The sequence below is a fragment of the Centropristis striata genome, chromosome 16 (assembly GCF_030273125.1).
Source record: "Centropristis striata isolate RG_2023a ecotype Rhode Island chromosome 16, C.striata_1.0, whole genome shotgun sequence".
In the NCBI taxonomy this organism is placed as follows: domain Eukaryota; kingdom Metazoa; phylum Chordata; class Actinopteri; order Perciformes; family Serranidae; genus Centropristis; species Centropristis striata.
Window position 1 is genome coordinate 24,825,125 of NC_081532.1, and position 12,973 is coordinate 24,838,097.

Consider the following 12,973-nt stretch of genomic DNA (forward strand, 5'->3'; position numbering starts at 1 on the left):
ATTCGGTCATTAGCGAAAGCTAATGGCTAACTGATGCTAGCGGCGCTGCTTGTTACAGCTACAAGAGTAGCCATTAGCGTATCAATGCTAACTCAGAATCGTGGTGGCAACATTAGCTGACATTTCATATCGGTGTTACAATCGTGCCAATTCAGCACATTGCAGAAGTTAGCAGAAGTAAGGATTAAAAGTTATTACAATGTAAAATTATAAGTTAGTACAACTTACAGTTGAGTTGACAAAAATCTGAATTCAGAGTTGAGCAAACTCAAAAACAAAACTTAAAATATTTAGTTTAATTGTCCAACTTAAAATTTTATCGAAGTTTGTTGCCTTGAAATTTTGAGCTCACCCAACTTTTCTTTTTTGCAGTGTACTTTACACTCTGTGACAATGTCATGTAAGCCACCTTATGAATGTGTTTAATTGTATAGACCTGAAGCACAACACTGTGTACAATTTTTATCTTAATAATTTAATTTTTCAAAAGAGAAGGGTAATATTTAACAAAAAGACATACTGGTATGTTCCATATATTCTCACATAGAATATGTAAAAGATTGTAGTGTTATATCTTTTGTACATGTTGTTTTTTTAAACATATGTCTATTGCACATTTTGTTAATTTACAAATGGTGAACAACATAGAACAAGAAGGCACATAGAATAGAATTAATAAATAAATAACTGGAAGGAAAAAAAACAAACAAAAGCATGGTGGTAGAAAGATAAATAAATGAAAAATAAGTAAATAAATAAATGCATGTATCTATACACACACACACACACACACACAGATGCATATACATGTCTGTAAAGCTCTTAATGTGTATACTAAATCAAGATCTACTTCAATATAATTTTTCTCAAGGAAATTACAGTTTAGTTCATTTATGAGTTCCATTTGAATTGTACATTGATGAATTTGTGTCTGTCCATTCACTAAGAACACTAATAGTTCAATGTTAAATGTATACCAAATGTTAAAAACTGGAAGATTTACGAACTGTCATTACAAATGTCTGACATTTTATTTTCTGTTGAGTCTCCATCAGTTTTAAGCAGCAGTTTGTAAATATCTACACAGTTTATACATTTATAAAAAGATAATATATGAAAATATTTGAGCAAAACTTTTTCTTGCCATGGATTGTGTTCCTTATTAAAGATATACTTATAATTGTTCTCCTCTTACCAAGGATCAGTATTATCAGTTAATACGGGTATATATAACCAAGATTCCAGAGAAGTTGGGACGCTGTAAAAAACACAATGCATTAAATTCATACTTCATATTTACAAAATAAAAAGTTTAAGGGTAACATGTAGTTTGTACAGCACGTGGCTTCAGGTGGTCTTCCTTTACCTACATTTTGGTAATGCGCCAACCTTTTTGGAATCAGGGTTCTATACAGTAACTAAGTGTAATGGGGGTGAAATGTTGGAGGATGTGTATTATTTATAAGAATTACGGTCCCCTATAGGGGTGTGACCATACTCTCAGTTCACGAGAACGAGACGAGACGAGATTTTAAGAAAACTACAATGACACAATATATGACTTGACCAACAGACTTTTATTTAACCAAGTTGCACATGCATTTTGAAATGTTTTATTATAACTCTTTACATGCATGATGTAAGCATGAGCTTTTAATAAACTTCTTCTTCCACAAATTGTAACTTAAACTTTTTAAAAGTTAAAATAAATTAAATGTTTCTTTTTTTCAAGTGCAAACAATATAAGAAGTGTTTCCTTTAGGGGGAAGAGTGGCCATCAGGAAAGTCTCAGGCCACGCCCTCTCTAATGTCCACTCACTCTGTGTGTCTCCATTACAAAAAGGCCCCAGAAGGATTTAGAGACTCTGGAGGTGACGTTTGGTTTTCCATCGTTGCGTAATCGCTTAGCAACAGTTTCACCCGTGATCACAAAAGCGATAGATTAAACACGGGAGAAGCAACTGTGGCCGCCGTCGCTAACTGTGCACAATGTCAGCAGCTGATCATAAACAAAGCAGCATGGCTAATTATGCACAGCATCTCCGCTGATCATAAACAATGTGATTGTGAATTAACTGGCATCACTAACTGTGCACAGAGTGTCTGGTGCTTGTTGTAAACAAACAGAGATCGCTAAGTGAACACCTCCTGCAGCAGCAGCACATACACACTGTACTGCTACAGAGCTAACTGTTAGCCTGTTAGCACATACACACTGTACTGCTACAGAGCTAACTGTTAGCCTATTAGCACATACACACTGTACTGCTACAGAGCTAACTGTTAGCCTATTAGCACATACACACTGTACTGCTACAGAGCTAACTGTTAGCCTATTAGCACATACATACTGTACTGCTACAGAGCTAACTATTAAACTATTAGCACGGCTGTGCCTCTTCGATTCGTTCTTACTCTTCTTAACGACCCATCGGCCCCTACGACGTCAATCTGTCGATCCGCCTGGTGATCAGTCAGACATGTATCGGGGTCTGGATAAGTAATATCTGGATCACTGATCCACTTGGACAGTGGCAGACTGACCAACACACATTAATCAAGTTACATCAAATGTTGAGCCAGGGTCACAAAATAATGAAAAGACATGTCTATAAAACAAACCTTTGTTTAACAAGAAACAAATGCATATTAGCTTAAATAAAAAAATATATATTATCAAATCACCTGTCACCTATCTATAGGATCTTCTGTGTCTTAGCTTGATGTTTTGTGTAGTGTGCCAGTCTGGTTTATGTGTCCACTGATGGGTGTGAGTGGATTTAGTGAAAAAGCTGAAGAATGAGTGTGTTCACTCGGCGGCAGAAAGGGCACACAGTTTTTGTGTTACTGTTTATTTTAACAATGTATGGGTATGATATCCTGGGTTTGAATTTGAACATAAATTCACTGGTTCCATTTTGTATCAGGTGTATAGATATTGCTCCATTTATCTGTCTTCAAGGCTGCCGATTTCAAACTGTGTCTGTGTACAGCTTGTGGCCTTTTCACTGTAAACTGACACTTAACTCACATGCTAATAAATAAAGCAAAAATGCTCATTCTGTCTGTCCAAGGTGTTCTCCTGGCATCATTTAATATTGTTTAATAACCAACAATGTCAAGCTGACTTTACGTCACCAATGTCAGGAAAAAGTTTATCTGACCACATGGTTTTTCTTGGTCAAATCCAATTGTTTTTTAAAATTCAAGAAGAAGGTTTGAATTGAATCAGATAACTTTCAGAAGATACTGTAAGAATATTATTAGTATATTCGATATACTAGTCAAGTCCTCTGTGTGTGTGTGTGTGTGTGTGTGTGTGTGTGTGTGTGTGTGTGTGTGTGTGTGTGTGTGTGTGTGTGTGAATGTTATTATAGTTAACAAAAACTAACAAAAATTACGAAAACTAGAATTGAAAAAACATTTTCGTTAACTGAAATAAAAATAAAAACGAGGTTTTTTTTTCAAAAAATGATAATGAAAACATTCCAAACGGTTCCTAAAGACCAAAAATAACGGTTGAAAGATTGAACAGTCCTACAGTTTTTATTTAGGATCTGCAAAGAAGTTTGATGCATAATTAGTTAGTTACTTTCTTCACACAGGGATTTACATCAAGTGATTTACAAACTCTCTACCTGCTGGTGCAGTTGCCAGCAAGGTTATTATAGTTAACTAGCGAAAAAACGAAAACTAGAATTGAATTTTTTTTTTCGTTAACTGAAATAAAAATGAAAATGAGAGTTTTAAAAAAACGATAACTAGCTGAAACTGTCTTGTGTGGTTACAAAACTAACTAAAACTAACTAAAATTATAGTGAAAATGCCCTTCGTTTTCGTCTTTGTCAACTTTTTTCATACGTAAACTTTTTTGGTTGATATGAAATCTATTTCATCTATTTGGTTTTATGACTTAATAAACTTATTGGGGCTGAGATGGATCAGACAAAGGAAATAAAGGAAACGTTTATTGTGACTTTTTTAAATCTGGCACCCAACAAATACCCCATTACAAAACAACACAAACTAAGCATTTTTTCCAAAAAAAAACCAAAAAACAATTAACCAAAAAATTAGCAAAGTCACTCTAAAAACTCACTAAAATTAACTGAATTTGAAAACAAAAACTGACAACGAAATTAAAACTAAAAGTAATGAAAAATCCAAAACTATTATAACCGTGTTTGTGTGTGTGTGTGTGTGTGTGTGTGTGTCAGCTATGGAAACATTGTGTGGTGCCCCTAGTGGAGGCTCTCGTACACGCACTAATAAAAGCTGCTAAGCTACATTCAAGAGCGCGTCTCATCAGGACTTGTATGAAAACGCCATGTACAGTGTTTTTTTGTTAATTCAGGAACAGAAAGACTTGACACCGACAGACACGGACCTAGACGCCATGTTTTTGCTATCTTCAGTCCGTCATGTCCCGGTTAAACGGCTCAGAAACGCTCCGTTACTCTTTTCTCTCCTCGGTGCGGTGAGACGTTCAAGAGCCACCAGCCCACAGATGTTAGAGGAGGAAGCAGCCTGGTGTCCACTTCCTGACTTCACAGCAACAGGAGCCAACAAACAGCTCGGCGGATCGTTTTGTCTCGATTAGCTCCAGATCAGCTCCGGATCCCCGTCCAGGACCGTCCATCGGGCCGAGCAGTGTCCCCGCTCTGCTGCCATGGTGGAGACTCCGGCTGGCTGTCTGTTTGAAGACATCCAGTACGAAGACATCCAAGTTGAAGCGGTAAACTTACTGAGCAACAACAGCTGCACACAGAGAGGACATTAATATTAGCCTGGCTGGCTGCTGAGGGACAGGACGAGGACGTGTTGTGTTCATGAGCAGCAGAACAACATGCTACTGTTCTTTACTCTGCTTTCTAGTGGAACACAATGACAGTTGGAGTCTGTATTTTACATGAAACGTGACAGCATCAGCTATTAAATAACCTCAATTATATTCTCATCCAAAGCAGGGCCTCAGGTTTTAAAGGGCAGACTAGTGAAGTGAGCACTGGTAAAACTAACTAGCCACTTGTGAAAGTGAATCTGTATAGTAGGCTAATATTCAGTCCAGCTCTAATGCTACCTATACACCAGAAGACTTTGAAAAGATTTGGAAAGACTTCTAGAGGAAGTCGTGATGTGCCAACGAAGCCTCATGAACCATTTTCTTTATTTTCTGAGCCCACTAGATGGACATCTCTGTTCAACAAAGGACTGAAAACACACAAAAACCATTTTTTTAATTAAATATCAAGAGTGCCATCTAGTGGGGTCAAAATATAAAGAAAATGGTCCATGAGGCTTTATTGGCACATCACTACCTGGAAAACTATCAGTTCACACATGCTCACATCTAAAGACAAGTGTTTAGAGTTTTTAGTCTCACACTGAGATTCTACAAAGACTGTGAATCTTTCAGGGTCACTATTTACAAGACTACAACTAGATTCTTTTAGCAGTTTTTTCCTCATCATGCTCTTAGTAAAAACTTACAGAATGGAGGAGAAGCAGCTTTTGTCTCCAGCTGCTCTAGTGTGTGCAGTGGTTTGTGTTGGAAAAAAACAACAAAAATAAGAGAATATACTGTATTTATACTGTAAAATAGTCAACTTTTCATGTCAGAAAAACAGAAACCCTTTTCAGCTTTGTGAGGGGGCATTTTGTGGCGTCTTCTCTTCTTTTTGTTGTTGTTGTTGTTGTTTATTTCAGCACAAACCACTGCACACACTAGAGCAGCTGGAGACAAAAGCTAAAGACAAGTGTTTAGAGTTTTTAGTCTCACACTGAGATTCTACAAGACTGTAAATCTTTCAGGGTAACTATTTACAAGACTACAACTAAATTTCCTTTAGCATTTTTTTTTACCTACCATGCATTTTAAGTTTAAAAACTTGCAGCTGCTCCAGTGTGTGCAGTGGTTTGTGTTGAAAACAACAAAAAAAAGAGGAGAAGATGCCACAAAATGACCCTCACAAAGCTGAAAAGGGGTTTTTGTTTTTATTACATGAAAAGTTGACTATTTTACAGTAGGGGTGCTATTTATTTTAAGTTCAATATTTTATTAACTACCTGAGACATTGTGATTTCCTTTATTTGTTAAAGAAAAATACTGCTGTGTTATTGTTTTTCAATATGATAAGATTCAAACATTGAAGGTGTATGCTGTGAGTTATAAAAAAATCGGTATCGGTCAAAATTGGAATCGGCAGGTCAGGCTTTTTAAAAATCGGTGATCGGCCAGAAAATTGCAATCGGTGCACCCCTATTTTACAGTATAACAGTATAAATACAGTATCTTCTGCTCTTTTTTTTTCAACACAAACCACTGCACACACTAGAGCAGCTGGAGCCAAAAGCTGCTTCTCCTACATTTAGTAAGTTTTTACTAAGAGCATGATGGGAAAAATATTGCATGGTAGGAAAAAAACTGCGAAAAGAATCTAGTTGTAGTCTTGTAAATAGTGACCCTGAAAGATTCACAGTCCGTCTAAAATCTCAATGTGAGACTAAAAACTCTAAACACTTGTCTTTAGATGTGAGCAGATGTGAGCTGATAGTTTTCCAGGAATCTTTTCCAAATCTTTACAAAGTCTTCTGATGTATAGGGAGCATAAGACAGAAGAAGAGGGAGCATTAAAAGTGCTGTGGATGTTAAGAGTGCTATGTCTTATTTTACCTACACTACTCTGTGCATTGTGTATGTTTTCTTCCTCCAGGCTGTCGGCAGAGGGACATTTGGAGTTGTCTTCAAGGCCATATGGAAAGGAAAAGATGTAGCCATCAAGACCATTGAGAGTGAGAATGAGAGGAATGCCTTCCTGGTTGAGGTACTGTCAACACCTTCAGCTGCTCTGCTCTCAGCACACACTATTCCAACATTATCAGTTATTGGAGATAGTGGTGCTCTCTGAACCTCTTGACAAGTACAGAAGCCTAATTGGTTGAAGCAATATATAGCAATAATAAGTCAACCTGCTGGGTTTCAGGTGGAGCCATTAACAGGCACTGTTTGGACCTGGAATAATAACTATAATCATCTCAAACATTAACATAAAGTTGTTGTTTATTATTATTTGATTTGATTAGTCGTGTTGTTACAAAATTTGACATTCGTTACAACTAAACATACTTTATTTTATTTTAATTTTTTATTTTAATTTTAACATACTCTATCTATCTATCTATCTATCTATCTATCTATCATCTATCCATCTATCATCTATCCTCCATCCATCTATCATCTATCCATCTATCCATCTATCCTCCATCCATCCATCCATCCATCTATCATCTATCATCTATCCTCCATCCATCTATCATCTATCCATCTATCCTCCATCCATCCATCCATCCATCCATCCATCCATCCATCTATCCATCTATCATCTATCCATCCATCCATCCACCTATCCATCTATCATCCATCCATCTATCATCTATCTATCCTCCATCCATCCATCTATCCATCCATCCATCTATCATCTATCCATCTATCCTCCATCCATCTATCATCTATCCATCCATCCATCTATCTATGAAAGGGCCCTTTGTGGAATTTGCACCAATTTAGCCCAAGCATGATGCTACAAAAATGTACCTAAAAAAATGTTTTCTTAAACAAATATTTTCCCATATTACATTATTACATAACATTATTATACATAGAATGTATTACATAGTCATAGGAGGTGCTCTGGACCAAGGTTATTATAGTTAACGAAAACTAGCGAAATAATGAAAACTAGAATTGAAAAAACATTTTCCTTAACTGAAATAAAAATAAAAACGAGAGTTTTTAAAAAAAACGATAAATAACTGAAACTGTATTTTGTGGTTGCAAAACTAACTAAAACTAACTAAAATTATAGTGAAAATGTCCTTCGTTTTCGTTTTTGTCAACTTTTTTCATACGTAAACCTTTGTGGTTGATATGAAATCTATTTCATCTATCTGGTTTTATGACTCAATAAACTTTTTGGGGCTGAGATGGATCAGACAAAGGAAATAAAGGAACATTTATTGTGACTTTTTTTAATCTGGCACCCAACAAATACCCCATTACAAAAAAACTAAAAATAATAAAATTAAACTAAAACTAAGCACTTTCCAAAAAAAAAAAAAACCAAATTAAAACTAGCAAACTCACTCTAAAAATGAATTAAAACTAACTGGATTTGAAAACAAAAAATCACAATGAAATTAGAACTAAAACTAATGAAAAATCCAAAACTATTAAAACTTTGCTCTGGACTGATGAGATTGAATCTGAATATATGCAGACTCTGATGTAATGCACTTACACACAGATTAATATATTCATGATTATATGTTTGTTTTGTTTTTTTGCACAGCTCCGCCAGCTCTCCCGGGTCAGTCACCCCAACATTGTTAAGCTGTATGGCTCCTGTGACAATCCAGTAAGTATTCAACACCATTGCTGTGTTCCAATCCCCTACTTCCATGAGTACACTTAAACGCAGTACACTATCCGCACTTACTAAGTTTTACTCCAAATCTAATACTCTGTGGTGAACTTACCGGAAATTACGCTGGCGACAGCCGCCGCGGCTCGTCACCCACGAAAAACTTCCGGCTTTGAACGGTGAAAAAATGACCCTTTGTGTTGTTTAATCTTTACTTCTACAATCCGGCAATATGGCTCCATTAACGCAGCAAATGTGGAGAATGTGCCGGCGTCGTCAGCAACGTTACCTACCGCTCCGCTGTTGTTTCGGCCGCCATGACAAACATGTTTTTCGAGCTGAGCGGCTCTGCCTGGCTCCGCCTCTTCCGCTACGTAGACAAGATGGCGGCCGTTGAGTGCGTATAGTGTACATCGTTCCACACTCAGCATTTTGACCGTCATGAGGGCAACATCCGGGTCCTTTAGGTTCACTTCTTTTCGCCGCGATCAGAATCGGAACACCCTGCGTACTCAAGCTAAGTATAGTTAGTACTGGAAGTATGGGGATTGGAACACAGCACATGACATTAACAGTGTGTGTATTGATAAACACATCAGTCTCTTATGGGGTGTGTGGCAGTCACAATTTCTTAAATGAAGCTCACAGCTGGTCACCAGGGTTTTAGATTAGATTAGTTTCTGAGCCGTCCACAAACGGTCCCAATTTAGAACAGTTTTTGTTTATTTTTTCCCATAAATATGTTCCGCTACTGCAGTGTGTCTCCTTCACTGAGCCATCAGGCCTCACCTCACTGGCTGGCAAAGTTAGAACTAGAGAGGGACTTCAGTCGTTTGCTATGAACCACATGTGGTAGCTGAATGTAATGCACACAAAAGGAATAACGCCCACAAACGTACTAGACCACAAACGTAATAAAAATCTGCAGCTTTTAATGCAATAATCCCACAAACGTAATACATTTTCCACAAATTTAATAGCCACTGCCTACTACAAACGTATTTCCCACAAATGTAATAACTATAAGGTTTGCTCCACTATCACACGACGGACGCACGTACGCATGCAAGCAGCATTGTCATTCATTTTCAGCTCACAAAATTATTTTGTCATTTAAACAGATTTGTTTCTTTGCATATTAGGCAATAAGGGGGTCCGTTTTGTGATAGCAGAGCAAGTTCCCATTTTGGGTACTTATTACAATATTGAAAGTTGAAGATTTTCACTTACCCTAACCCACAAACGTAATAGTTATTACGTAATTGTTATTTTGTGGGAAATCTCGTGTTAGGTTCATCTTCTTTTTAACATCTACAGGTTGACAGGTAGTTGCAGGTGTTGGTACAGTAAATGTAGCTAAGCTACAGTTGACCCATGCTGACTCTGGTTTGTGTTCTCAGGTGTGTCTGGTCATGGAGTACGCAGAATGTGGATCTTTATATAACCGTAAGTCATTATGTCTGTGAAATATTTTAGTGAATTTATATTGACTGAAAACATTGCAGGTTGTAGTATGTAATATTGTTTGTTATTTGTTTTGTTTTTTTATATGTTGGTTTTTTTTGGAAAATATATATTTTTCTTAATTAATTTTAATTCTACTTTTTTTTTTTACACTTGATAGTTGCTTCTGAAGCTTAAAAAAATAATAATTTCACTATGTGTTGTGCTGTGTATGATTGTGTATGTGTTAAATAAATTATTAGACTTGTATAATGATCAAAAACACTACTTAGGAATGATTGTGAAAGGAATTTTTCAATCACAGTTTAATTTTTTATTTTATTTTATTTTATTGGCAATACAAGCAACAACTGCTCAGCCCATTTTTTGACAAAACTGCAACTAAAAACAACCCACGAAAAAACTATTAAAAATCCGTGTATCATTCGTTCTTTCCATTTTCAATTGGCAATCAAAAATCAAATAATGAAAAATTGACTGGTTAGTTTATTTTTATTTTTTTATTATAACACAAAAATTTACCAAATGCTTGTTTTTTCATATTTCAATATTAGGCTCAGGTCAAAAATACAAAATAGAAAAACACGGCCACGCCCAAATACCAGATAAATATGGTAGTAGGTTAAGAGCATGATATTCACAGAACTGTTCACTGTGGATTTTTTTTAGAATATAGACTGTACAGTAAAATAATACATTACAAACTTCCGGGTCATGTAAACCCAACCAATTAAATATTAAAATCAAATGCAGTCCTGGTGCCCATTTTTCCATTTTGTATTTTTGATCTGAGCCTAATATTGAAATATGAGAAAACAAGCTTTTTTATTTTTTTTTGTGTTATAATAAAAAACTAATAACAAAATAACCAGTCAATTTTTTCATTATTTAATTTTTGATTGCCAATTGAAAATGGAAAGAACGAATGATACACAGATTTAGTAAACTGTGACTGAGTTCCAAAGTGGATTTAAGTTTGGCTGTAAAATGATAGCGCCTCATGTTTGTGTTAACATGCTTATCACATTCTTTGCTTTTCTTTTTGCTTGTTACTTTATCAAAGTCCTGCACAGCACAGACCCACAGCCCCATTACACTGCAGCCCACGCCATGAGCTGGTGTCTGCAGTGTGCTCAGGGAGTTGCTTATCTGCATTCTATGAAGCCAAAGGCCTTAATTCACCGGGACTTGAAACCACCAAAGTAAGTGTCATTATTGTCCGACGCCTCAGAAAACATGGTGACGTTCACAAAGTCAAAAAGTCACAAGAAACTCAAAATAAAGATAATTTGTAATTATGTGTGACTGCACTAATAACACACTGCAAAAAAGGAAAAGTTGGGTGAACTCAAAATTTCAAGGCAACAAACTTCGTTACAATTTTAAGTTGGACAATTAAACTAAATATTTTAAGTTTTGTTTTAGAGTTTGCTCAACTCTGAATTTCTCTGGCACGACTGTAACGCCGCTATGAAATGTCAGCTAATGTTGTGACCACAATTTTGAGTTAGCATTGATACGCTAATGGCTACAGTTAGCCGCTAGCGTCAGTTAGCCGCTAGCTTTCGCTAATGACCGAATTTCACAACAAAGAAATAAGAGTTAGCAGAACTATTGTCCCTTGTTGTGAACCCCAACTTAAAGATATAAGTAACAACAACAACTCACCAACTTGTTTTTGAGCAGACAACTGGCTTCCTTTGTTGTGCTAACTTACATTATTGCCCTAAATGTCAGTAATTTATATTTCCAAGTTTTACCAAATTAAATAACTGTTTTAGGCCAAAAAATACAAGTTGGCTTTTTTGCAGTGCACCACACATTAATAACTGTTTACTGACAGTATAATGCTGTTGTGTTACTGCTCTGACACAGAACCCTGAAGGCTAAATGAGCTTCTAGCTGTGCACAAGCCATTATCTGCTCATTCTGTACAGAAGGGATTCATTCTGGTTTGTTAAACAGCTGCCTGTACATGTTGTTGGGTTACCACAGCCAGAGGCATGTTGATCAGATCACTGTATGGAAATGCCCACTGACAGCCGAGGTTATAGTAGTTTTGGATTTTTCATTAGTTTTGTTGTGATTTTTTTGTTTTCAAGTTCATTTAGTTTTAATTCGTTTTTAGAGTGAGTTTGCTAGTTTTAATTTGTTTTTATTTTTTGGAAAATGCTTAGTTTTAGTTTAGTTTTTATTAGTTTTAGTGTTAGTTTTAGTTGTTTTGTAATGGGGTATTTGTTGGGTGCCAGATTAAAAAAAGTCACAATAAATGTTGTCTTTATTTCCTTTGTCTGATCCATCTCAGCCCCAATTAATTTATTAAGTCATAAAACCAGATAGATGAAATAGATTTCATATCAACCAAAAAGGTTTACGTATGAAAAAAGTTGACAAAGAGGAAAACGAAGGACATTTTCACTATCATTTTAGTTAGTTTTAGTTAGTTTTGTAACCACAAAACACAGTTTCAGTTACCGGTAGTTATCTTTTTTTTTTTTTTTTTTAAATATCTCGTTTTTATTTTTTATTTCAGTTAACTGTTTTTTCAATTCTATTTTTTTGTTATTTTGTTAGTTTTCGTTAACTATAATAACCTTGCTGACAGCTATGCACATGACATTTCTGGTCTCTTCAACTGTAAATTAAATTCATACTTTTAGTGTTGAATTTATCCTCCATTTTTTAAATTTAAGTAAGAGGTGATTAACTCTCGAGTTTGTTCAGTGACCAAAAATAACGCCCTTAACAACATTTACAAAATATTATCGTTATTTTGCAGTTATATGCTTTCTTTTAGCCATATAAGTGACATGGCTCTTGGGATGGCAATGTTGTACTGTTGGTTGGTCCGTCTGTCCGTCCATCACTTTGGGCTGGACTGAAATACCTCAACAACTACAGGATGGATTGCCATGACACACATTCATTGTCCCCAGATGATGAATTGTAATATCTTTGCCGACTTTTCATTTCGCTATCCTCAGTTTAAACTTTATTTCTGTCCAATCTGCAAAAAAGGTGTGTCTAAAAACAAGATAAAAACACTAAATCTGAGGGAAAATATCTTGCTGCATGGACAGATAATTTCA

At 35.9% G+C, this 12,973-nt stretch overlaps 1 protein-coding gene across 1 annotated transcript in view; it reads left to right on the forward strand.

The window, feature by feature from the left end:
* The first annotated feature begins 4,525 nt into the window (after window positions 1-4,525).
* The window catches only part of LOC131987963 (mitogen-activated protein kinase kinase kinase 7-like), a 24,260-nt gene continuing 15,812 nt past the window's right edge, over window positions 4,526-12,973 (forward strand). The window contains exons 1-5 of the mRNA XM_059352915.1: window positions 4,526-4,735; window positions 6,714-6,824; window positions 8,349-8,414; window positions 9,821-9,866; window positions 10,948-11,086. Of these exons, the coding sequence (XP_059208898.1) occupies window positions 4,670-4,735; window positions 6,714-6,824; window positions 8,349-8,414; window positions 9,821-9,866; window positions 10,948-11,086 (428 nt within the window). The 5' untranslated portion in view covers window positions 4,526-4,669. The remainder of the gene's footprint in view (window positions 4,736-6,713; window positions 6,825-8,348; window positions 8,415-9,820; window positions 9,867-10,947; window positions 11,087-12,973) is intronic.